This window comes from Gopherus flavomarginatus, chromosome 18, assembly GCF_025201925.1.
Source record: "Gopherus flavomarginatus isolate rGopFla2 chromosome 18, rGopFla2.mat.asm, whole genome shotgun sequence".
In the NCBI taxonomy this organism is placed as follows: domain Eukaryota; kingdom Metazoa; phylum Chordata; order Testudines; family Testudinidae; genus Gopherus; species Gopherus flavomarginatus.
Genome location: NC_066634.1, coordinates 2,881,042 through 2,905,872, shown reverse-complemented (window position 1 = coordinate 2,905,872; position 24,831 = coordinate 2,881,042). Strand labels below are relative to the sequence as shown.

The following is a 24,831-nucleotide window of genomic DNA, read 5'->3' as shown; positions in this document are numbered from 1 at the left end:
CATAACTGCGGGGAGCTGCTCTGGCATTTCCATAGGGAGCCCCTGGAAGGAGGGAAGAGCTGCTGTCGTGGGGATCCTGACCCCCCCTCCACAGAAGGGGGGTAGGGGGATGGGGCTTCCAGGGAAGCACCTTTGCCTGGCTCCTGCCAGATCAACCTGCGAAGAACAGGCAGTGAAAGGGTTAAACCAGAGACAACCCCCCCTCCCAGCCCCTTCCCGCCAGCCAGCCCCTAGAGGGGACAGGCCCCAGGCCCCGCCCCCACTGGAGCCAGCCAATCCCTGCCCTGGGGCTGATGGGACCGGCGCCCCCTAGAGGGGACAGGCCCAGGCCCCATTCCCCACCCCCTGAGCCAGCCAGTCCCTGCCCTGGGGCAGATGGGATCCAGTGCCCCTCAGAAGGGACAGGCCTGGGCCCCATTCCCCACCCCCTGAGCCAGCCAGTCCCTGCCCTGGGGTCAATGGGAGCCGGTACCCCCTAGAGGGACAGGCCCAGGCCCCATTCCCTAGTATTTCTCACACACCTCAAACGTCATCAGGAACCTCCACGAACTCTAAGCCTGCGGTGGGCCTGAGGTCTGGGCTGGCCAGGCGGGCTAACGATAACAGGGGCTGATCTGGGGGGCAGAGAACAGGTTCATGACTGCAAAATCTCAGCAAGACCCCCAGCCCCACAGGGATCCTTCCAGAGAGACCCAGTGCTTATCCCACGCCCCTCCCAGAGCAAGGGAGAGAACTCAGGAGTCCTGGCTCCCAGCCACCTCACTCTAACCACTAGACCTCACTCCCTTCCCAGAGCCAGGAGAGAACCCAGGAGTCCTGGCTCCCAGCACCCCCCCACACACACTCTGACCCACTCGATATCCCCCCCCAGCTCACCATATTCCTCCTCCTCCTCCGGGCAGGGTGGCACATGGAGACACGGCTCCTTCTCCTCCACCTCCAGGGGGTTCCCGTTGATGGGCTTGCACTGGGGCCAGGGTTTGCCCCAGAAGCTGACGTTCACCGGCCCGGTGGCCGCCACTCCCTGGGTCACCATCCTGTGGGGGAGGGGAGGGATCAGCAGCGAGCTGAGCCCCCTGACATCCCCTCCCACAGGCCTCTGGATCAGACCCATGGGCCCCCACAGCTTGGTATCCTCCTCCTCCCACCAGATCAGACCTGTGGACTCCCCCCAACACCTTGTAATCCTCTGGATCAGACCCATGGGGCCTCCCAACCCTGGTATCCACACTCCTGGATCAGACCTACAGGCCTTGATATGTCCCCCCTACCCCCATCCCCAACTGGTCACACTCACGAAAATTTGGGGTACGTGGGTTGGCAAACGCGCTTCCGAGACTTCACGGGATTCTTCCCGCAGGGCGGGACGCAGAGACCCCAGGAACTCCAGTCTGACCACTGACCCTCCACTGGGGAGCCAGTACAGACAGCAGTCAGGTCAAGAGCCCATCTGGCCTGGTATCCTGCCTCCCCTCCCCCCAAGTCAGAACCAGGGGCCCCTGCAGCCTGGTACCCCACCCAGATCAGACCCCCGGGCCCCTCCAGCCCGGTATCCCACCTGCCCCACCTCGGACACTCACGTTTGCACCGATACATGTTGTAGCAGCTGCGGATATGGATATAATTGCCCGCACAGCGCTTCCCATCGGGGCTGCGCCCCTTGCACTCCCGCGTCCGCCTCTGCTGCCCCACGATCTCCCGGCAGCTGATGCTCCCAGTGTAACCCGGCCGGGAGCAAGTGGACCACTCCCCCCACTCTGACCACTGCCCGTCCACTGCGGGGGAGAGACGGGGAGACACCCAGAGACAGCAGAGTATGACTGTGAGTCCACCCCCCCACCCATCCATCCATCCGTCCACCCACCCACCCATTGACCCATTCATTCATTCATTCACCCATTCCTACTTCCATCCATCCCAATACACACCCCTCCATTCACGTAGCCATCATTTTACTGCACTTTCATCCCTCCATCCATCCATCTTTTCCATTTCTCCCTCCATCTCTCTGTGCATCTCACCTCTTTTCTACCCCTTCATCCTCGTCCTGATCCATCCATTCTTCTTGTCCTCTATACCTCCATTCCTCCACCCCTTGTCCCACCCCTCCATCTGCCCTCCCCTCCAGGGACAGAGGGTGTCCTCTCCCCCCTCCGGTCCTCTTTGTCTGCCCCTGCCACCTTACCTGGGCAGGGTATTTTGGTGTTGCAGAAATGTGACCGGGTATTGAGGCCAAGACAGGCCTTCCCTCCATGCCGTGGCGCTGGGTTGTTACAAAGACGCTTCTGCGTTATCCGGCCCAGGCCACAGGTCACCGAGCAGGGGCTGGATGTCTCCCAGTTGCTCCAGGCACCGTCCACTGGGCAGGGCGCAGAGTCAGAGAGAAAGAAACACAGGTCAGCATGGGAAACCTAGCCCGAGGGTTGGGAGAATGGGAAACACGCCCCCCGGGGGGCGCCGGCTCCCATCTGGCCCCAGGGCAGGCAACTGGCTGGCTCGGGGAGAGGGGGGCGGGAGGGTCTCTCTCACCTGGGCAGAAGGGCAGCCCGGGGCAAGACTGGTCCTCACTGGTGGATCCAGAGCAGGGGAGTCCGGGAGGGATGGAGGAAGGCGAAGGGTTGTTGCAAACGCGCCAGCGACGCTGCTGGGGCTTCTGCCCCGCTCCCTCCGGAGAGCATGTGGCAGAACAAGGACCCCATTGCCCCCAACTGCCCCAGTTACCATGAGCTACAGAGACGGAGAGATCAGGTGTCAGTGTTGGGAGGGGCCATCCCTTCCCACCCATCCCCCCACCCAAGCACCCCCCACCCATCCATCTCTGCTCCCCCATCCACCCAACCGTTCATCCATCCCTGCCCACCCATCCCCCTCATCCCCCCACCCCCATCCAATTTACCATCCATCCGCCACCCGCATCCATCCACCGGACCACCCCTACCCGGCCATCCACTCAGCCACTCCCCACCCAGCTATAGGTCTATTCTGACCAAGGCCACCAAGCCTGAATTCCCAACAGCCTTGGCAATGTGTAGTTAGTAGATAAGGAAACAGCAGGCGGGTGGCAAACGCGTGACCAGGGATTGGCTCCTAAGGAGCCGATCCCAGAGTGCGTGAGCGGATTTAGAACAGAGAGCGCGGGCGGCGTCTGTGTGAGGCTGAACCCCATCTACAGATACCTGCCCCGCATTTACCAACTGGTGAATGTGTTTGTACTTTGGGTGCGTGGTTCACCCTGGACCCACCCCCTGCACCTGTGAGCCTCAGTAGCTCAGTGTCGGGCCCCTGGGTGCCAGGAGAGAAATCACCGTGATGAGCCTGGCATCGAGCTGAGTCTTGGGAACTGAGCGGATAAGGTCAGTTCCCATCATCATCCACCCAGCCATCCCTGTCCGCTCATCCACTCTTAGACCCATCCATCCATCTACCCATACATCCCTGCCCCCACAATTCCCCCCCATCCAGCTGTCTATCCACCCACCCTTACCCTAACCTATCCCTCCACCCAACTACCCATTCATCCCTACCCCATTCTCCCATCCACCCACCCACCTACCCATTCCTATCCATCCAGCCAGCCACCCAACCAGCCATCCCCCCTCCTCACCGCAACCTACCCCTTAATCCTTCTGTCCAAGCACGCAACAATCCATCCTCCCCATACCCACCCACCCATGTGTGCACCCGCCCAAACCCATCCACCTATCCACTAATCCTTCCACCCAACAACCCATTCCCGTCCATCCATCCGACCACCCAACCACCCATCCCTGCCCTCACCCCCTCATCCGACCAGCCACTTACCCAGCCATCCATCCTCCATTCATCCTGTCCCCCGCCCATTCCCCTACCCACCCAACCAGATACTCCTTGATGAATGCAGTATACAAACATTTATGGAATAGAATTAGATCATAGACATGTCGGGCTGGAAGGGACCTCGGGAGGTCACCAAATCCAGTGCCCTGCACAGAGGCAGGACCAAGTCACCCTAAACAATCCCCGACAGGTTTGTACAACTTCTCCTTAAAACCTTCCAATGACGGGGTCCCACAGCCCCCATTGGGAGCCAATTCTGGAACTGAGCGACCCTGAGATTTAGAAAGTTTCTCCCAATATCTAACCTCCATCCCCCTGGCTGCAGATTCAGCCGTTCTTGTCCTGCCCTCAGTGGACACGGAGAACAATTGACCAGTGTCCTCCTTAGAACAGCGCGTGACGTATCTAAAGACTGTTCTCAGGTCCTCACTCAGTCTCCTTCTCTCCAGACCAAATGTGCCCCATTTCTTTTACCCTTCCCTCCTAGGTCAGGTTTTCTAACCCTTCGATCCTTTTGGTTGCTCTGCTCTGGACTCTCGCCAATTGGTTCACAACTTTCCTAAGGGGTGAGGCGCCCAGAGCCGGGCACAGTCATCCCACCGGGACCCCACCAGTGCTGACCCAGGTGGGACCATGACTTCCAGTGTCTCGCATACGACCCCCATTAACACATCCAGAATGAGATTAGCCTTTCCCACAGCCGTGGCCCGTTGTCGGCTCCTATTCCATTCGGGATCCGCTCGAACCCCCAGATCCTTTTCAGCTGTGCGGCCGCCTAGTCCCCACTTTGTAGCTACACGTTTGATTTTTTTCTCGCGTTGTACTCTGCACTTCTCCTTCTCAGATGTGGCCTGGCTGATTTCAGAGAAACTCATCCCCTAGCCGGCTTGTGAGGCTGTCGGGTGGGATGGTGTCAAAAAAGAACCACACACCCCCACACACACACCCGTCACTCACTGGGGCAGATCTTGTTGGTGTCACAGGGCTGGGTGTCCGTGCTGAGGCCAGGGCAGGAGCCCCCACAGATGGGCGTCGGCTCAGTGCAGCTACGGATGCGCTTCCTCACCCCCTTGGCACAAGTCACGGAGCAGGAGCTCCAGGAGCCCCAGGCCGACCAGCCCCCCATCACTGCAGCGGGTTGGGGGGAGAGGGTCAGTGGCAGATTGGGGGTAGGGACCTGAGGCTGCCCCCTTCCCATTCCAGAGACCCCCTCCCCACCTGAGACCACCAACCCACCTGCCCTTCCCATGAGATCCCCTCCCCCTACACACCCCTCCCCAGAGACCCTGCCTGCCCCCCACTCACCCCTCAGAGCCCAGCTACGATAGACTCATAGACTCATAGACTCTAGGACTGGAAGGGACCTCGAGAGGTCATCGAGTCCAGTCCCCTGCCCTCATGGCAGGACCAAATACTGTCTAGACCATCCCTGATAGACATTTATCTAACCTACTCTTAAATATCTCCAGAGATGGAGATTCCACAACTGGACCAACTGCTCCCCCTCCCCTGTGATCCCTCGTCCCAGCCCCCCATCACTGCCATGGGCCTCTTTGCAGCTGGAGCAGCTGGGAACAGGAAGTTTCCATTCCCAGCTGTGGTTGGGGGAGGTCGGGGGGGCTGGGAGGAACCAGCCCCCATAGGAGGGAAGTGAAAGTGCTGAATCTGCCAGCGAGAGGGAGAAGCCTGGGGAACTCCCAGCTACTCCAGCCCCAGCCTCTCCCAGCAGGGAGCGCTGTGGGGGTGCAGGACTGGGTGATGTGGGGTGCTGTCTGCATGGGGTGGAGGTCTCCAGCAGGGGCGCTGTGCGGCACAGGGGGCTCTGGCTGTGAGGGGTGCTGTGGGGCACAGGGGGCCCTGGCCATGGGGGCGCTGTGGGGCACAGGGGGCCCTGGCCGTGGGGGGCGCTGTGGGGCACAGGGGACTCTGGTCGTGGGTGGCGCTGTGGGGCACAGGGGGCTCTGGCCGTGAGGGGCGATGTGGGATGCTGGCGGAGTGGGGCTGGGGGGACTCACCGGGGCAGCAATCCTTCAGGCTGCAGGCTTGAATCTCCCACCTCTTGCGGGGGCCGTCCGAGCACTGGCCCTGCCCCAGGCAGGTCTGGCTGCGTCTCTGCACCCCCTCACTGCAGGACACGGAGCAGGGGCCCCAGGGCGTCCATTCACTCCACTCGGCCTGGCTGCGGGGAGGGCAGAGGGCTCAGGGGGGGCTGGAGCGAGAGGTGGACAGCCTGGGGTTAGGGGCAAGGGCAGGGCTGGCAGGGCACCCCGGCGTGGGGCCGGTACCCGTAGCTGGGGTTCAGGCAGCAGTGGGGGGCACTCACTGGCAGGACTGGCAGGGCACCCCGGCACGGGGCCGGTACCCATAGCTGGGGTTCAGGCAGCAGTGGGGTGTTCGGGGGGGGCACTCACCGGCAGGACTGGCAGGGCACCCCGGCGCGGGGCCGGTACCCATAGCTGGGGTTCAGGCAGCAGTGGGGTGTTCGGGGGGGCACTCACCGGCAGGACTGGCAGGGCGCCCCGGCGCGGGGCCAGTACCCGTAGCTGGGGTTCAGGCAGCAGTGGGGGGCTCTAGGGGGGGCACTCACCGGCAGGACTGGCAGGGCGCCCCAGCGCGGGGCCGGTACCCGTAGCTGGGGTTCAGGCAGCAATGGAGGGCACTCACCAGCAGGACTGGCAGGGCGCCCCGGTGCGGGGCCGGTACCCGTAGCTGGGGTTCAGGCAGCAGTGGGGGGCTCTGGGGGGGCACCCACCGGCAGGACTGGCAGGGCGCCCCGGTGCGGGGCCGGTACCCGTAGCTGTAGTTCAGACAGCAGTGGGGGGCTTTGGGGGGGGCACTCACCGGCAGGGCTGGCAGGGCGCCCCGGCGCGGGGCCGGTACCCGTAGTTGGGGTTCAGGCAGCAGTGGGGGGGCTCTGGGGGGGCACTCACCGGCAGGGCTGGCAGGGCGCCCCGGCGCGGGGCCGGTACCCGTAGTTGGGGTTCAGGCAGCAGTGGGGGGGCTCTGGGGGGGGCACTCACCGGCAGGGCTGGCAGAGCGCCCCGGCGCGGGGCCGGTACCCGTAGCTGGGGTTCAGGCAGCAGTGGGGGGCTCTGGGGGGGCACTCACCGGCAGGGCTGGCAGGGCGCCCCGGCGCAGGGCCGGTACCCGTAGTTGGGTTCAGGCAGCAGTGGGGGGGCTCTGGGGGGGCACTCACCGGCAGGGCTGGCAGGGTGCCCCGGCGTGGGGCCGGTACCCGTAGTTGGGGTTCAGGCAGCAGTGGGGGGGCTCTGGGGGGGCACTCACCGGCAGGGCTGGCAGGGCGCCCCGGCGCGGGGCCGGTACCCGTAGTTGGGGTTCAGGCAGCAGTGGGGGGCTCTGGGGGGGCACTCACCGGCAGGGCTGGCAGGGCGCCCCGGCACGGGTCCGGTACCCGTAGCTGGGGTTCAGGCAGCAGTGGGGGGCTCTGGGGGGGCACTCACCGGCAGGGCTGGCAGGGGCGCCCCGGCGCGGGGCCGGTACCCGTAGTTGGGGTTCAGGCAGCAGTGGGGGGGCTCTGGGGGGGCACTCACCGGCAGGGCTGGCAGGGCGCCCCGGCGCGGGGCCGGTACCCGTAGTTGGGGTTCAGGCAGCAGTGGGGGGCTCTGGGGGGGCACTCACCGGCAGGGCTGGCAGGGCGCCCCGGCACGGGTCCGGTACCCGTAGCTGGGGTTCAGGCAGCAGTGGGGGGCTCTGGGGGGGCACTCACCGGCAGGGCTGGCAGGGCGCCCCGGCGCGGGGCCGGTACCCGTAGTTGGGGTTCAGGCAGCAGTGGGGGGGTTCTGGGGGGGCACTCACCGGCAGGGCTGGCAGGGCGCCCCGGCGCGGGGCCGGTACCCGTAGTTGGGGTTCAGGCAGCAGTGGGGGACTCTGGGGGGGCACTCACCGGCAGGGCTGGCAGGGCGCCCCGGCGCGGGGCCGGTACCTGTAGCTGGGGTTCAGGCAGCAGTGGGGGGCTCTGGGGGGGCACTCACCGGCAGGACTGGCAGGGCGCCCCGGCGCGGGGCCGGTACCCGTAGTTGGGGTTCAGGCAGCAGTGGGGGGGCTCTGGGGGGGCACTCACCGGCAGGGCTGGCAGGGCGCCCCGGCACGGGTCCGGTACCCGTAGTTGGGGTTCAGGCAGCAGTCAGCCTGGGGCACGTCCTCACCCAGCAGCTCCCGGCACCTGCCGGCCCCGAACTGCTCGTAGCAAAGTCCTTCCTGGCCATCTGCGGGGGGCGGGGGGAGAAGGGGGTGAGCGCAGCCGCAGGGTCAGACAGACGGGGGGGGGCCCCGCTCGGCTCAGACACACAAACACCCCCCCCCAGCCCGGTACCTGCAGGTGGGGGGAGAGCCCAGCACAGGGCCAGCAGGAGGCTGGAGGTCACGGCCCCCTCCATGGGGCTGGGACGGACGGACACGGACGGCGGCTGCACAGAAGCTCACCAGGGAGGGACTGAGCCGTGGGGGTGGGGCGGGGGGAGGAAATTCCCATCAGCCACTCCCCCCCCCGCCCCCCAGGACTTCCCCCTGGGATTTGCTCTGCCAGGGGGTGGGTTTGGGGGGGCCCTGAGCCGTCTCCTTCCAGCTCCCTGGGGGGCAGTGCGGGGGGGAAACCCCCATTCCCTGCCCCCACCCCACGGCCGAGGGCCCTCCCCACGCCTAGCCGGGACCTTGGACTTCTGCTCCCTGGCTCTGGCCTCGGCGAGGGGCCGGTCAGCCCTGGGCTCGCAGCGGGGAAGTGTGTGTGGGGGTGTCCTATGCCCCCAGCTGCCTCCCCACGGGGAGGTGTCGGAGATCACCAGCAACGGCGGAGGCCTGTCATCCCCCCCACCTTGTAACTTGGGGGGATTTCATTCTGCCCCACTGTGGTTCTGAGCACACAGAAAGTCCCCCCATCTGCTTCCCCCCCCCACCATACAGGGGCCCCCCATCTGCCTTCCCCCCACCGTACAGGGCCCCCCCATCTGCCTTCCCCCACTGTGCAGGGCCCCCCCACCTTTCCCCCACCTTACAGGGACCCCCCCATCTGCCTTCTCCCCACCGTACAGGGCCCCCCCATCTGCCTTCCCCTGCTGTGCAGGGCCCCTCTGCCTTTCCCCCACCATACAGGGCCCCCCCATCTGCCTTCTCCCCACCGTACAGGGACCTCCCCATCTGCCTTACCCCACTTTGCAGGGCCGCCCCACCTTCCCCCCACCATGCATGGCCCCCCCATCTGCTTTTCTCCTGCCATGCAGACCCCCCCTCCGCCTTTTCCCCACCATCCAAGGCCTCCCTTGCCTCCCCCCCACTGTACAGGGCCCCCCATCTGCCTTCCCCCTGCCATACAGGGCCCCCCATCTTCCCCCCCAATATTTATAACTGCTGGGTTCTCGGGTTTCCCCCCTCCAGTCCAACACCCTCCCAAGGAGCAAACCCCCCCGCCCACCATTATCAGCTCACTGTGGCCTCCACCCTCCAAGCCGCTGGGACTGGCCCCAGGGCTGAACCAAACAGCCGGCGCATGAACTAGACAAACCCACGGGGGCCCTGACGAGAGTGGGCAGGGACCCACCATGGAAGTAACGTCCCAGAGCCCCAACCTGCAGCCTCGCCCAGCGTCCCCCCAGCTCAGTGCCCGGGGCTCAGAGCGGAAGCCCCCTCCGTGCCCCTTAGCGAGAGGGGGCCTGGCCTGTCACGGGCCCGGCACAGCCCAGTCCCCCAGCTCACCCGCCACTGGCAGGGGCCCAGCCCTAGGCTCGGCGGTGCCGGGTGCTACATTCAACAATCAGCCCCACCTGGTGCCATGGGGAGAGGCCACAGCTTCCCCCCGCGTAGGGGCCACAAGCTCCGAGCCGCCCGTGTGCCTGTGAGAGACCAGCCGCAGTGTGTTGGTACACCCAGCACCAGCATCCCCCAGCCCCTGTTCTCCCCTTAGGGTGTCTGGACCCTGATTGCCATGGGGGGAGCCCAGGACTGGGCTAGCAAGGGCTGCAGGTCAGGAGTGAGGGGCACTGGCTGAGCTGGGGGGAGCCCAGGGCTGGGCTAGCATGGGCTGTGGGTCGGGAGTGAGGGGCAGAGGCAGAGCTGGGGGGGGAGCCCAGGGTTGGGCTAGGAGGGGCTGCAGGTCAGGAGTGAGGGGCACAGGCAGAGCTGGGGGGGGGAGCCCAGGGCTGGGCTAGGAGGGGCTGTGGGTCAGGAATGAGGGGCACCAGCTGGCTGGAGGGAGCCCAGGGCTGGGCTAGCAAGGGCTGCAGGTCAGGAGTGAGGGGCACTGGCTGAGCTGGGGGGAGCCCAGGGCTGGGCTAGCAGGGGCTGCATCCTGGACTTTCACCTGGAAACCTGCTGGCCGGGGGCACGGCGGGGACAGGATGCCACGTGAGCGGGGAACGAGGAAGGACCCGGCTTCCAGGGAAACCAAACCCCTTGAGTCAGCAGCTGAATGGAGCCAGGTGGCTGAGCAAACAAGCAAGTGGGCGAAGGGCCAGCCCAAGAGACAGGAGCTTAATCCTGCTCCACCAGTCCTGCTTATGGCCAACCAGTTCCCCGCCTCGGGCACCATCCAGGGGAGCGCGGACATCACCTGGACCCTGCACCCTCGGGTGACCAGACAGCAAGTGTGAAAAATCGGGACAGGGTGGGGGGGAATAGAAGTCTATGTAAGGGAAAGACCCAAAAATTGGGACCATCCCTATAAAATCAGGATGTCTGGTCACCCTGCGGCACTCGGACGGCGCCGGGCGACCCCCAGGGTGCGTGGAGTTGGAAGACGAGGCCCTTGTTTTCCCCTCGTGTGCAGGCCTGGGCTAGCTCACCCTGGATGCGACTGGGCCCCGCGAGATCAGGGACCCCTGCACCAGCCGACGGGGGCGATGCCCCAGAAAAGTCACCACAATGGAGCGAGGTGGCGTTAGCCACCGAGGCGGCCGCGGGGACATGACTGGTGGAACATAGGCGCCACGGGGACGTGATTGGTGGAACATAGGCACCACGGAGATGTGATTGGTGGAACCTACGTGCCACGGAGATGTGATTGGTGGAACGTAGGTGCCAAGGGGACATGATTGGTGGAACCTAGGAACCACGGAGATGTGATTGGTGGAACATAGGCACCACGGGGAAGTGATTGGTGGAACATAGGTGCCACGGAGATGTGATTGGTGGAACCTAGGCACCACGGAGATTGATTGGTGGAACGTAGGCGCCACGGGGACGTGATTGGTGGAACATAGGCGCCACGGAGATGTGATTGGTGGAACTTAGGCGCCATGGGGATGTGATTGGTGGAACGTAGATGCCATGGGGACGTGATTGGTGGAACGTAGGTGCTGGGGTGACATGATTGGTGGAATGTAGGCGCCACAGGGACGTGATTGGTGGAACATAGGCACTGTTGTGACGTGATTGGTGGAACATAGGTGCCACAGGGACATGATTGGTGGAACGTAGGCATCCCAGTTGTTATACTTATAAGAAGCACCCAGGATCTTTTTAAAGGGGAGAAGGCAACACACCACGGTTCTTGAGGGTACAATTTAAGCATGAAAATCAGCATATGCTTCCATTCACACACACACACCCTCACAGCCACACACACACGCACACACACACACACACACACACGCACCTCACACACACTCCTCACAGCCACATACACCCATGTGCACACACACAGCCACAGCCACAGCCACACACACACCCTCACAGCCACACATAGCCACAGCCCCATGCCCACGCACACACACACACACACACACACCCATGCACACACACACCCCTCACAGCCCCACACACACACTTCAAAGGGACACAAGCAACTTCCACCCAAGCTCTGATTTCACCTCCTGCTTCCAAAACGCCCAGCGAGCTGAGAACGAAAACCCAGCCCACGGTGGATCCCTTTGGATTCGAATTAAGTCGCATGTTTGGTTCGCATTTCTTTTACCCCTTCGCCGATACGCACTGCACACAGCCTGGAGAAAATGCACCTTCCTGCCACAGTTTAACTTCTCCGAGACTCAGAGAATCTCAGGGCTGGAAGGGACCTCAGGAGGTATCTACTCCCACCCCCGGCTCAAAGCAGGACCAACCCCAACTAAATCCTCCCAGCCAGGGCTTTGTTAGGCCAGGCCTTAAAAACCTCTAAGGATGGAGATTCCTCCACCTCCCTAGGTAACCCATTCCAGTGCGTCACCACCCTCCTCGTGAAATAGTGTTTCCTAATATCCAACCTAGACCTCCCCCACTGCAACATGAGACCATTGCTCCTTGTTCTGTCATCTGCCACCACTGAGAACAGCCTAGCTCCAGCCTCTTTGGAAACCCCCTTTCAGGGGGTTGAAAGCAGCCATCAAATCCCCCCTCACTCTTCTCTTCTGCAGACTAAACAGGCCCAGTTCCCTCAGCCTCTCCTCCGTCATGTGCTCCAGCCCTCTGATCATTTCGTTGCCCTCCGCTGGACTCTCTCCAATTTTTCCACATCCTCCTTGTAGTGTAGGGCCCAAAACTGGACACAGTATCCAGCTGAGGCCTCACCAATGTCCAATAGAGGGGAATGATCACGTCCCTCGATCTGCTGGCAATGCCCCTACTTCTACAGCCCAAAATGTTGTTAGCCTTCTTGGCAACGAGGGCAACCTGCTGACTCATATCCAGCTTCTCGTCCACTGTAACCCCAGGTCCTTTTCTGCAGAACTGCTGCCTGGCTGCTCGGTCCCTGGGCTGTAGCCGTGCATTATATTAGTTTGAAACATTATAGTAGCCAGATCCGTTTTGACATCCGGGGCAACTGTTTCTTCTGTGCTCACAGATTTCTCATGGCCCCACCTCCAGCTCAGGGTTTCTAACACTGTTTTTTCTGTGTGCGCCTCACCCCTGCTGCTGCTCCAGAGGGACAGTGTCTTTCCTTTTAATTTCTTTTTCTTTTACGACAGCTCTTATCTGCTATTTTGTTACTGAAAAAAGGGGAGGGAGATCCAGAATCTCTCCCCATTCTCGTGGGTTCCACTGCCCTGCTGCAGCCACCACTTTGGTCTTTAAAAAGACATTGACCGTTATAAAGCATTGAGATACCCTAAGGGTTAAATGCTAAATCCCAAGCATTACCTGGGTCTGGCAGTTTTGCAACTTGGAATGAAAGACCCCAGTGGATTTTTAGTGGGATTATTTCAAACCAAAACAAAACCAATTTATCTTAAACCTACAAACCAGTTTGACAAACCGGGAGTGCTGGTTTAGGTCCATAAAACAGGGAGAGGGAAACTTTTTGGCTCAAGGGCCTCACGAAATTGGGGCTTGGGGTGTGGGAAGGGGGTGAGGGTCCAGCTAGGGGTGTGGGCCCTGGGGTAGGGCTGGAGATGACGGGTTGCAGGAGGGGGCTCTGGGCCAGCACTGTGGGGTTGGAGGGCAGGAGGGGGATCAGGGCTGAGGCAGGGGGTTGGGGTGTGGGAAGGAGGTGAGGGTCCAGGTGGGGCTGCGGGCTCTGGGGTGGGGCTGGAGATGAGGGGTTGGGGGTGCAGGAGGGGGCTCTGGAATGGCACTGAGGGGTTCGAGGGCAGGAGAGGGATCAGGGCTGAGGCAGGAGGTTGGGGCATGGGCAGGGGGTGAGGGGTCCAGCTGGGGATGCAGGCTCTGGGGTGGGGCTGGGGATGAGGGGTTGGGGGTGCAGGAGGGGGCTCTGGGCCAGCACTGTGGGCTTGGAGGGCGGGAGGGGGATCAGGGCTGAGGCAGGGGGTTGGGGTGTGTGAGGGGGGTGAGGGTCCAGCTGGGGGTGCGGGCTCTAGGGTAGGGCTGGAGATGAGGGGTTGGGAGTGCAGGAGGGGGCTCTGGGCCGGCACTGAGGGGTTGGAGGGTGGGAGGGGGATCAGGGCTGAGGCAGGGGGTTGGGGCATGGGAGGGGAGTAAGGGTCCAGCTGGGGGTGCGGGCTCTGGGGATGAGGGGTTGGGGGTGCAGGAGGGGGCTCTGGGCTGGCACTGAGGGGTTGGAGGGTGGGAGGGGGATCAGGGCTGAGGCAGGGGGTTGGGGCACAGGAGGGGGGTGAGGGTCCAGCTGGGGGTGCGGGCTCTGGGGATGAGGGGTTGGGGCTGCAGGAGGGGGCTCTGGGCCGGCACTGAGGGGTTGGGGATGCAGGAGGGGGCTCTGGGCCGGCACTGAGGGGTTGGGGATGCAGGAGGGGGCTCTGGGCTGGCACTGAGGGGTTGGAGGGCAGGAGGGGGATCAGGGCTGAGGCAGGGGGTTGGGGCATGGGAGGGGGTCGGGGTGCAGGCTCCAGGCTGTTCTGTTCCAGTAGGGACCCCTTATGCTCTTCAGCAAATCTGACTCCGCTGTCCGTGGTGTAAGGCGTTAAAGCAGATTCTCTCGCTGCCGGGATCCTCTGCAGACAGAGCTCACATCTACGTCCCTCCGGGCTCGCAGGGAGCTTGTGTCTGTGGCCCGCCAGCTGCTCTGGGCCCGATCCTGCTTTCCTCGAACCGCCCCTTCCCACGGGCCCAGGCTTCACCCCGTAACCATTTAGCAAGGGGGGGTGTTCCTCAACTAGCCCCCACCCCTCCTGGACTTTCCCCTCTGGGGGGCCAGGCAGCAGCAGACCCCGGCCCGAGCCTGGTCTGTCTGCAGGCGCATCGGGACCGTCCCACACGCGGCCACGCGAGGGCGCCCCTGACCACAAAACACACACGGACCACAAACCCTCTGCCGCAGACGGGTTCCTAAAAACCGAGGGGTAGCTCAGATGGGAAGGAGTGAGGGGCACCGGGGTGGGGGCAGGTACCCAGGGCTGGGCTAGCAGGGGCTGCGGGTCGGGAGTGAGGGGCACCAGCAGAGCTAGGGGGAGCCCAGGGCTGGGCTAGCAGGGGTTGCAGGTCGGGAGTGAGGGACACCGCAGAGCTGGGGGGAGCCCAGGGCTGGACTAGCAGGGGCTGCGGGTCGGGAGTGAGGGGCACCAGCAGAGCTAGGGGGAGCCCAGGGCTGGGCTAGCAGGGGTTGCAGGTCGGGAGTGAGGGACACCGCAGAGCTGGGGGGAGCCCAGGGCTGGACTAGCAGGGGCTGCGGGTCGGGAGTGAGGGGCACCGGCAGAGCTGGGGGGAGCCCATGGCTGGACTAGCAGGGGGTTGCAGGTCGGGAGTGAGGGGCACCGGCAGAGTTAACTCCCTGCAGCCGCCGTCCTGGAGACACCAACACCCCCACCCCGCCCGCACCGGGTCCCCTGAGCTGTGAGGTTTCCAGCCACTCCCCGATGATCCCTGGGGGCAGGTTCCCAGAACAGGGCGGCGTCTCCCCCTCTCTCAGGGAAAGAATCTCTGGAATTCATCTGGCAGCATCACCCCGTGACTCCTACAGCCTCCCTGCTATGGGGAAATGGGACAGAATGAACCCAGGAGTCCTGGCTCCCAGCCCACCACACTCTAACCACTAGACCCCCCCTCCCCTTCCAGAGCCGGGCAGAGAACCCGGGAGTCCGGGCTCCCCCCCCCCCCCCCCCCCCCCCCCCCCCCCCCCCCCCACCCCCCCCCCCCCCCACCCCCCCCCCCCCCCCCCCCCCCCCCCCCCCCCCCCCCCCCCCCCCCCCCCCCCCCCCCCCCCCCCCCCCCCCCCCCCCCCCCCCCCCCCCCCCCCCCCCCCCCCCCCCCCCCCCCCCCCCCCCCCCACCCCCCCCCCCCCCCCCCCCCCCCCCCCCCCCCCCCCCCCCCCCCCCCCCCCCCCCCCCCCCCCCCCCCCCCCCCCCCCCCCCCCCCCCCCCCCCCCCCACCCCCCCCCCCCCCCCCCCCCCCCCCCCCCCCCCCCCCCCCCCCCCCACCCCCCCCCCCCCCCCCCCCCCCCCCCCCCCCCCCCCCCCCCCCCCCCCCCCCCCCCCCCCCCCCCCCCCCCCCCCCCCCCCCCCCCCCCCCCCCCCCCCCCCCCCCACCCCCCCCCCCCCCCCCCCCCCCCCCCCCCCCCCCCCCCCCCCCACCCCCCCCCCCCCCCCCCCCCCCCCCCCCCCCCCCCCCCCCCCCCCCCCCCCCCCCCCCCCCCCCCCCCCCCCCCCCCCCCCCCCCCCCCCCCCCCCCCCCCCCCCCACCCCCCCCCCCCCCCCCCCCCCCACCCCCCCCCCCCCCCCCCCCCCCCCCCCCCCCCCCCCCCCCCCCCCCCCCCCACCCCCCCCCCCCCCCCCCCCCCCCCCCCCCCCCCCCCCCCCCCCCCCCCCCCCCCCCCCCCCCCCCCCCCCCACCCCCCCCCCCCCCCCCCCCCCCCCCCCCCCCCCCCCCCCCCCCCCCCCCCACCCCCCCCCCCCCCCCCCCCCCCCCCCCCCCCCCCCCCCCCCCCCCCCCACCCCCCCCCCCCCCCCCCCCCCCCCCCCCCCCCCCCCCCCCCCCCCCCCCCCCCCCCCCCCCCCCCCCCCCCCCCCCCCCCCCCCACCCCCCCCCCCCCCCCCCCCCCCCCCCCCCCCCCCCCCCCCCACCCCCCCCCCCCCCCCCCCCCCCCCCCCCCCCCCCCCCCCCCCCCCCCCCCCCCCCCCCCCCCCCCCCCCCCCCCCCCCCCACCCCCCCCCCCCCCCCCCCCCCCCCCCCCCCCCCCCCCCCCCCCCCCCCCCCCCCCCCCCCCCCCCCCCCCCCCCCCCCCCCCCCCCCCCCCCCCCCCCCCCCCCACCCCCCCCCCCCCCCCCCCCCCCACCCCCCCCCCCCCCCCCCCCCCCCCCCCCCCCCCCCCCCCCCCCCCCCCCCCCCCACCCCCCCCCCCCCCCCCCCCCCCCCCCCCCCCCCCCCCCCCCCCCCCCCCCCCCCCCCCCCCCCCCCCCACCCCCCCCCCCCCCCCCCCCCCCCCCCCCCCCCCCCCCCCCCCCCCACCCCCCCCCCCCCCCCCCCCCCCCCCCCCCCCCCCCCCCCCCCCCCCCCCCCCCCCCCCCCCCCCCCCCCCCCCCCCACCCCCCCCCCCCCCCCCCCCCCCCCCCCCCCCCCCACCCCCCCCCCCCCCCCCCCCCCCCCCCCCCCCCCCCCCCCCCCCCCCCCCCCCCCCCCCCCCCCCCCCCCCCCCCCCCCCCCCCCCCCCCCCCCCCCCCCCCCCCCCCCCCCCCCCCCCCCCCCCCCCCCCCCCCCCCCCCCCCCCCCCCCCCCCCCCCCCCCCCCCCCCCCCCCCCCCCCCCCCCCCCCCCCCCCCCCCCCCCCCCCCCCCCCCCCCCCCCCCCCCCCCCCACCCCCCCCCCCCCCCCCCCCCCCCCCCCCCCCACCCCCCCCCCCCCCCCCCCCCCCCCCCCCCCCCCCCCCCCCCCCCCCCCCCCCCCCCCCCCCCCCCCACCCCCCCCCCCCCCCCCCCCCCCCCCCCCCACCCCCCCCCCCCCCCCCCCCCCCCCCCCCCCCCCCCCCCCCCCCCCCCCCCCCCCCCCCCCCCCCCCCCCCCCCCCCCCCCCCCCCCCCCCCCCCCACCCCCCCCCCCCCCCCCCCCCCCCCCCCCCCCCCCCCCCCCCCACCCCCCCCCCCCCCCCCCCCCCCCCCCCCCCCCCCCCCCCCCCCCCCCCCCCCCCACCCCCCCCCCCCCCCCCCCCCCCCCCCCCCCCCCCCCCCCCCCCCCCACCCCCCCCCCCCCCCCCCCCCCCCCCCCCCCCCCCCCCCCCCCCCCCCCCCCCCCCCCCCCCCCCCCCCCCCCCCCCCCCCCCCCACCCCCCCCCCCCCCCCCCCCCCCCCCCCCCACCCCCCCCCCCCCCCCCCCCCACCCCCCCCCCCCCCCCCCCCCCCCCCCCCCCCCCCCCCCCCCCCCCCCCCCCCCCCCCCCCACCCCCCCCCCCCCCCCCCCCCCCCCCCCCCCCCCCCCCCCCCCCCCCCCCCCCCCCCCCCCCCCCCCCCCCCCCCCCCCCCCCCCCCCCCACCCCCCCCCCCCCCCCCCCCCCCCCCCCCCCCCCCCCCCCCCCCCCCCCCCCCCCCCACCCCCCCCCCCCCCCCCCCCCCCCCCCCCCCCCCCCCCCCCCCCCCCCCCCCCCCCCCCCCCCCCCCCCCCCCCCCCCCCCCCCCCCCCCCCCCCCCCCCCCCCCCCCCCCCCCCCCCCCCACCCCCCCCCCCCCCCCCCCCCCCCCCCCCCCCCCCCCCCCCCCCCCCCCCCCCCCCCCCCCCCCCCCCCCCCCCCCCCCCCCCACCCCCCCCCCCCCCCCCCCCACCCCCCCCCCCCCCCCCCCCCCCCCCCCCCCCCCCCCCCCCCCCCCCCCCCCCCCCCCCCCCCCCCCCCCCCCACCCCCCCCCCCCCCCCCCCCCCCCCCCCCCCCCCCCCCCCCCCCCCCCCCCCCCCCCCCCCCCCCCCCCCCCCCCCCCCCACCCCCCCCCCCCCCCCCCCCCCCCCCCCCCCCCCCCCCCCCCCCCCCCCCCCCCCCCCCCCCCCCCCCCCCCCCCCCCCCCCCCCCCCCCCCCCCCCCCCCCCCCCCCCCCCCCCACCCCCCCCCCCCCCCCCCCCCCCCCCCCCCCCCCCCCCCCCCCACCCCCCCCCCCCCCCCCCCCCCCCCCCCCCCCCCCCACCCCCCCCCCCCCCCCCCCCCCCCCCCCCCCCCCCCCCCCCCCCCCCCCCCCCCCCCCCCCCCCCCCCCCCCCCCCCCCCCCCCCCCCCCCCCCCCCCCCCCCCCCCCCCCCCCCCCACCCCCCCCCCCCCCCCCCCCCCCCCCCCCCCCCCCCCCCACCCCCCCCCCCCCCCCCCCCCCCCCCCCCCCCCCCCCCCCCCCCCCCCCCCCCCCCCCCCCCCCCCCCCCCCCCCCCCCCCCCCCCCCCCCCCCCCCCCCCCACCCCCCCCCCCCCCCCCCCCCCCCCCCCCCCACCCCCCCCCCCCCCCCCCCCCCCCCCCCCCCCCCCCCCCCCCCCCCCCCCCCCCCCCCCACCCCCCCCCCCCCCCCCCCCCCCCCCCCCCCCACCCCCCCCCCCCCCCCCCCCCCCCCCCCCCCCCCCCCCCCCCCCCCCCCCCCCCCCCCCCCCCCCCCCCACCCCCCCCCCCCCCCCCCCCCCCCCCCCCCCCCCCCCCCCCCCCCCCCCCCCCCCCCCCCCCCCCCCCCCCCCCCCCCACCCCCCCCCCCCCCCCCCCCCCCCCCCCCCCCCCCCCCCCCCCCCCCCCCACCCCCCCCCCCCCCCCCCCCCCCCACCCCCCCCCCCCCCCCCCCCCCCCCCCCCCCCCCCCCCCCCCCCCCCCCCCCCCCCCCCCCCCCCCCCCCCCCCCCCCCCCCCCCCCCCCCCCCCCCCCCCCCCCCCCCCCCCCCCCCCCCCCCCCCCCCCACCCCCCCCCCCCCCCCCCCCCCCCCCCCCCCCCCCCCCCCCCCCCCCCCCCCCCCCCCCCCCCACCCCCCCCCCCCCCCCCCCCCCCCCCCCCCCCCCCCCCCCCCCCCCCCCCCCCCCCCCCCCCCCCCCCCCCCCCCCCCCCCCCCCCCCCCCCCCCCCCCCCCCCCCCCCCCCCCCCCCCCCCCCCCCCCCCCCCCCCCCCACCCCCCCCCCCCCCCCCACCCCCCCCCCCCCCCCCCCCCCCCCCCCCCCCCCCCCCCCCCCCCCCCCCCCCCCCCCCCCCCCCCCCCCCCCCCCCCCCCCCCCCCCCCCCCCCCCCCCCCCCCCCCCCCCCCCCCCCCCCCACCCCCCCCCCCCCCCCCCCCCCCCCCCCCCCCCCCCCCCCCCCCCCCCCCCCCCCCCCCCCCCCCCCCCCCCCCCCCCCCCCCCCCCCCCCCCCCCCCCCCCCCCCCCCCCCCCCCCCCCCCCCCCCCCCCCCCCCCCCCCCCCCCCCCCCCCCCCCCCCCCCCCCCCCCCCCCCCCCCCCACCCCCCCCCCCCCCCCCCCCCCCCCCCCCCCCCCCCCCCCCCCCCCCCCCCCCCCCCCCCCCCCCCCCCCCCCCCCCCCCCCCCCCCACCCCCCCCCCCCCCCCCCCCCCCCCCCCCCCCCCCCCCCCCCCCCCCCCCCCCCCCCCCCCCCCCCCCCCCCCCCCCCCCCCCCCCCCCCCCCCCCCCCCCCCCCCCCCCCCACCCCCCCCCCCCCCCCCCCCCCCCCCCCCCCCCCCCCCCCCCCCCCCCCCCCCCCCCCCCCCCCCCCCCCCCCCCCCCCCCCCCCCCCCCCCCCCCCCCCCCCCCCCCCCCCCCCCCCCCCCCCCCCCCCCCCCCCCCCCCCCCCCCCCCCCCCCCCCCCCACCCCCCCCCCCCCCCCCCCCCCCCCCCCCCCCCCCCCCCCCCCCCCCCCCCCCCCCCCCCCCCCCCCCCCCCCCCCCCCCCCCCCCCCCCCCCCCCCCCCCACCCCCCCCCCCCCCCCCCCCCCCCCCCCCCCCCCCCCCCCCCCCCCCCCCCCCCCCCCCCCCCCCCCCCCCCCCCCCCCCCCCCCCCCCCCCCCCCCCCCCCCCCCCCCCCCCCCCCCCCCCCCCCCCCCCCCCCCCCCCCCCCCCCCCCCCCCCCCCCCCCCCCCCCCCCCCCCCCCCCCCCCCCCCCCCCCCCCCCCCCCCCCCCCCCCCCCCCCCCCCCCCCCCCCCCCCCCCCCCCCCCCCCCCCCCCCCCCCCCCCCCCCCCCCCCCCCCCCCCCCCCCCCCCCCACCCCCCCCCCCCCCCCCCCCCCCCCCCCCCCCCCCCCCCCCCCCCCCCCCCCCCCCCCCCCCCCCCCCCCCCCCCCCCCCCCACCCCCCCCCCCCCCCCCCCCCCCCCCCCCCCCCCCCCCCCCCCCCCCCCCCCCCCCCCCCCCCCCCCCCCCCCCCCCCCCCCCCCCCCCCCCCCCCCCCCCCCCCCCCCCCCCCCCCCCCCCCCCCCCCCCCCCCCCCCCCCCCCCCCCCCCCCCCCCCCCCCCCCCCCCCCCCCCCCCCCACCCCCCGCCCCCCCCCCCCCCCCCCCCCCCCCCCCCCCCCCCCCCCCCCCCCCCCCCCCCCCCCCCCCCCCCCCCCCCCCCCCCCCCCCCCCCCCCCCCCCCCCCCCCCCCCCCCCCCCCCCCCCCCCCCCCCCCCCCCCCCCCCCCCCCCCCCCCCCCCCCCCCCCCCCCCCCCCCCCCCCCCCCCCCCCCCCCCCCCCCCCCCCCCCCCCCCCCCCCCCCCCCCACCCCCCCCCCCCCCCCCCCCCCCCCCCCCCCCCCCCCCCCCCCCCCCCCCCCCCCCCCCCCCCCCCCCCCCCCCCCCCCCCCCCACCCCCCCCCCCCCCCCCCCCCCCCCCCCCCCCCCCCCCCCCCCCCCCCCCCCCCCCCCCCCCCCCCCCCCCCCCCCCCCCCCCCCCCCCCCCCCCCCCCCCCCCCCCCCCCCCCCCCCCCCCCCCCCACCCCCCCCCCCCCCCCCCCCCCCCCCCCCCCCCCCCCCCCCCCCCCCCCCCCCCCCCCCCCCCCCCCCCCCCCCCCCACCCCCCCCCCCCCCCCCCCCCCCCCCCCCCCCCCCCCCCCCCCCCCCCCCCCCCCCCCCCCCCCCCCCCCCCCCCCCCCCCCCCCCCCCCCCCCCCCCCCCCCCCCCCCCCCCCCCCCCCCCCCCCCCCCCCCCCCCCCCCCCCCCCCCCCCCCCCCCCCCCCCCCCCCCCCCCCCCCCCCCCCCCCCCCCCCCCCCCCCCCCCCCCCCCCCCCCCCCCCCCCCCCCCCCCCCCCCCCCCCCCCCCCCCCCCCCCCCCCCCCCCCCCCCCCCCCCCCCCCCCCCCCCCCCCCCCCCCCCCCCCCCCCCCCCCCCCCCCCCCCCCCCCCCCCCCCCCCCCCCCCCCCCCCCACCCCCCCCCCCCCCCCCCCCCCCCCCCCCCCCCCCCCCCCCCCCCCCCCCCCCCCCCCCCCCCCCCCCCCCCCCCCCCCCCCCCCCCCCCCCCCCCCCCCCCCCCCCCCCCCCCCCCCCCCCCCCCCCCCCCCCCCCCCCCCCCCCCCCCCCCCCCCCCCCCCCCCCCCCCCCCCCCCCCCCCCCCCCCCCCCCCCCCCCCCCCCCCCCCCCCCCCCCCCCCCCCCCCCCCCCCCCCCCCCCCCCCCCCCCCCCCCCCCCCCCCCCCCCCCCCCCCCCCCCCCCCCCCCCCCCCCCCCCCCCCCCCCCCCCCCCCCCCCCCCCCCCCCCCCCCCCCCCCCCCCCCCCCCCCCCCCCCCCCCCCCCCCCCCCCCCCCCCCCCCCCCCCCCCCCCCCCCCCCCCCCCCCCCCCCCCCCCCCCCCCCCCCCCCCCCCCCCCCCCCCCCCCCCCCCCCCCCCACCCCCCCCCCCCCCCCCCCCCCCCCCCCCCCCCCCCCCCCCCCCCCCCCCCCCCCCCCCCCCCCCCCCCCCCCCCCCCCCCCCCCCCCCCCCCCCCCCCCCCACCCCCCCCCCCCCCCCCCCCCCCCCCCCCCCCCCCCCCCCCCCCCCCCCCCCCCCCCCCCCCCCCCCCCCCCCCCCCCCCCCCCCCCCCCCCCCCCCCCCCCCCCCCCCCCCCCCCCCCCCCCCCCCCCCCCCCCCCCCCCCCCCCCCCCCCCCCCCCCCCCCCCCCCCCCCCCCCCCACCCCCCCCCCCCCCCCCCCCCCCCCCCCCCCCCCCCCCCCCCCCCCCCCCCCCCCCCCCCCACCCCCCCCCCCCCCCCCCCCCCCCCCCCCCCCCCCCCCCCCCCCCCCCCCCCCCCCCCCCCCCCCCCCCCCCCCCCCCCCCCCCCCCCCCCCCCCCCCCCCCCCCCCCCCCCCCCCCCCCCCCCCCCCCCCCCCCCCCCCCCCCCCCCCCCCCCCCCCCCCCCCCCCCCCCCCCCCCCCCCCCCCCCCCCCCCCCCCCCCCCCCCCCCCCCCCCCCCCCCCCCCCCCCCCCCCCCCCCCCCCCCCCCCCCCCCCCCCCCCCCCCCCCCCCCCCCCCCCCCCCCCCCCCCCCCCCCCCCCCCCCCCCCCCCCCCCCCCCCCCCCCCCCCCCCCCCCCCCCCCCCCCCCCCCCCCCCCCCCCCCCCCCCCCCCCCCCCCCCCCCCCCCCCCCCCCCCCCCCCCCCCCCCCCCCCCCCCCCCCCCCCCCCCCCCCCCCCCCCCCCCCCCCCCCCCCCCCCCCCCCCCCCCCCCCCCCCCCCCCCCCCCCCCCCCCCCCCCCCCCCCCCCCCCCCCCCCCCCCCCCCCCCCCCCCCCCCCCCCCCCCCCCCCCCCCCCCCCCCCCCCCCCCCCCCCCCCCCCCCCCCCCCCCCCCCCCCCCCCCCCCCCCCCCCCCCCCCCCCCCCCCCCCCCCCCCCCCCCACCCCCCCCCCCCCCCCCCCCCCCCCCCCCCCCCCCCCCCGCCCCCCCCCCCCCCCCCCCCCCCCCCCCCCCCCCCCCCCCCCCCCCCCCCCCCCCCCCCCCCCCCCCCCCCCCCCCCCCCCCCCCCCCCCCCCCCCCCCCCCCCCCCCCCCCCCCCCCCCCCACCCCCCCCCCCCCCCCCCCCCCCCCCCCCCCCCCCCCCCCCCCCCCCCCCCCCCCCCCCCCCCCCCCCCCCCCCCCCCCCCCCCCCCCCCCCCCCCCCCCACCCCCCCCCCCCCCCCCCCCCCCCCCCCCCCCCCCCCCCCCCCCCCCCCCCCCCCCCCCCCCCCCCCCCCCCCCCCCCCCCCCCCCCCCCCCCCCCCCCCCCCCCCCCCCCCCCCCCCCCCCCCCCCCCCCCCCCCCCCCCCCCCCCCCCCCCCCCCCCCCCCCCCCCCCCCCCCCCCCACCCCCCCCCCCCCCCCCCCCCCCCCCCCCCCCCCCCCCCCCCCCCCCCCCCCCCCCCCCCCCCCCCCCCCCCCCCCCCCCCCCCCCCCCCCCCCCCCCCCCCCCCCCCCCCCCCCCCCCCCCCCCCCCCCCCCCCCCCCCCCCCCCCCCCCCCCCCCCCCCCCCCCCCCCCCCCCCCCCCCCCCCCCCCCCCCCCCCCCCCCCCCCCCCCCCCCCCCCCCCCCCCCCCCCCCCCCCCCCCCCCCCCCCCCCCCCCCCCCCCCCCCCCCCCCCCCCCCCCCCCCCCCCCCCCCCCCCCCCCCCCCCCCCCCCCCCCCCCCCCCCCCCCCCCCCCCCCCCCCCCCCCCCCCCCCCCCCCCCCCCCCCCCCCCCCCCCCCCCCCCCCCCCCCCCCCCCCCCCCCCCCCCCCCCCCCCCCCCCCCCCCCCCCCCCCCCCCCCCCCCCCCCCCCCCCCCCCCCCCCCCCCCCCCCCCCCCCCCCCCACCCCCCCCCCCCCCCCCCCCCCCCCCCCCCCCCCCCCCCCCCCCCCCCCCCCCCCCCCCCCCCCCCCCCCCCCCCCCCCCCCCCCCCCCCCCCCCCCCCCCCCCCCCCCCCCCCCCCCCCCCCCCCCCCCCCCCCCCCCCCCCCCCCCCCCCCCCCCCCCCCCCCCCCCCCCCCCCCCCCCCCCCCCCCCCCCCCCCCCCCCCCCCCCCCCCCCCCCCCCCCCCCCCCCCCCCCCCCCCCCCCCCCCCCCCCCCCCCCCCCCCCCCCCCCCCCCCCCCCCCCCCCCCCCCCCCCCCCCCCCCCCCCCCCCCCCCCCCCCCCCCCCCCCCCCCCCCCCCCCCCCCCCCCCCCCCCCCCCCCCCCCCCCCCCCCCCCCCCCCCCCCCCCCCCCCCCCCCCCCCCCCCCCCCCCCCCCCCCCCCCCCCCCCCCCCCCCCCCCCCCCCCCCCCCCCCCCCCCCCCCCCCCCCCACCCCCCCCCCCCCCCCCCCCCCCCCCCCCCCCCCCCCCCCCCCCCCCCCCCCCCCCCCCCCCCCCCCCCCCCCCCCCCCCCCCCCCCCCCCCCCCCCCCCCCCCCCCCCCCCCCCCCCCCCCCCCCCCCCCCCCCCCCCCCCCCCCCCCCCCCCCCCCCCCCCCCCCCCCCCCCCCCCCCCCCCCCCCCCCCCCCCCCCCCCCCCCCCCCCCCCCCCCCCCCCCCCCCCCCCCCCCCCCCCCCCCCCCCCCCCCCCCCCCCCCCCCCCCCCCCCCCCCCCCCCCCCCCCCCCCCCCCCCCCCCCCCCCCCCCCCCCCCCCACCCCCCCCCCCCCCCCCCCCCCCCCCCCCCCCCCCCCCCCCCCCCCCCCCCCCCCCCCCCCCCCCCCCCCCCCCCCCCCCCCCCCCCCCCCCCCCCCCCCCCCCCCCCCCCCCCCCCCCCCCCCCCCCCCCCCCCCCCCCCCCCCCCCCCCCCCCCCCCCCCCCCCCCCCCCCCCCCCCCCCCCCCCCCCCCCCCCCCCCCCCCCCCCCCCCCCCCCCCCCCCCCCCCCCCCCCCCCCCCC

At 77.3% G+C, this 24,831-nt stretch overlaps 2 protein-coding genes across 3 annotated transcripts; one reads left to right on the top strand and one right to left on the bottom strand.

Moving 5' to 3' along the window:
- Positions 1 to 101: 101 nt before the first annotated feature.
- Positions 102 to 8,258, bottom strand: CFP (complement factor properdin). Of its 2 annotated transcripts, XM_050927983.1 has the most exons (12): positions 8,150 to 8,258; positions 7,937 to 8,042; positions 7,721 to 7,759; positions 5,832 to 5,995; positions 4,774 to 4,944; positions 2,530 to 2,727; positions 2,186 to 2,359; positions 1,581 to 1,775; positions 1,298 to 1,409; positions 877 to 1,037; positions 522 to 614; positions 102 to 156 (listed from the first exon to the last, which is right to left on the bottom strand). In XM_050927983.1, the coding sequence occupies exons 1-11, from the start codon at positions 8,211 to 8,213 to the stop codon at positions 523 to 525; spliced, it is 1,476 nt and encodes a 491-aa protein (XP_050783940.1). In that variant the 5' UTR covers positions 8,214 to 8,258; the 3' UTR covers positions 102 to 156; position 522. The 2 variants fall into 2 exon arrangements, with proteins under 2 accessions (XP_050783940.1, XP_050783939.1); XM_050927982.1 differs by lacking the exon at positions 7,721 to 7,759 and having other exon boundaries at positions 7,898 to 8,042.
- A 12,159-nt stretch (positions 8,259 to 20,417) lies between these two features.
- LOC127036784 (basic proline-rich protein-like) lies at positions 20,418 to 21,431 on the top strand (the record flags this gene model as incomplete). Its single annotated transcript, XM_050928002.1, has 1 exon — positions 20,418 to 21,431. A coding segment is annotated over one exon (1,014 nt), but the record flags the coding sequence as incomplete, so codon positions are not given.
- Positions 21,432 to 24,831: the final 3,400 nt, after the last annotated feature.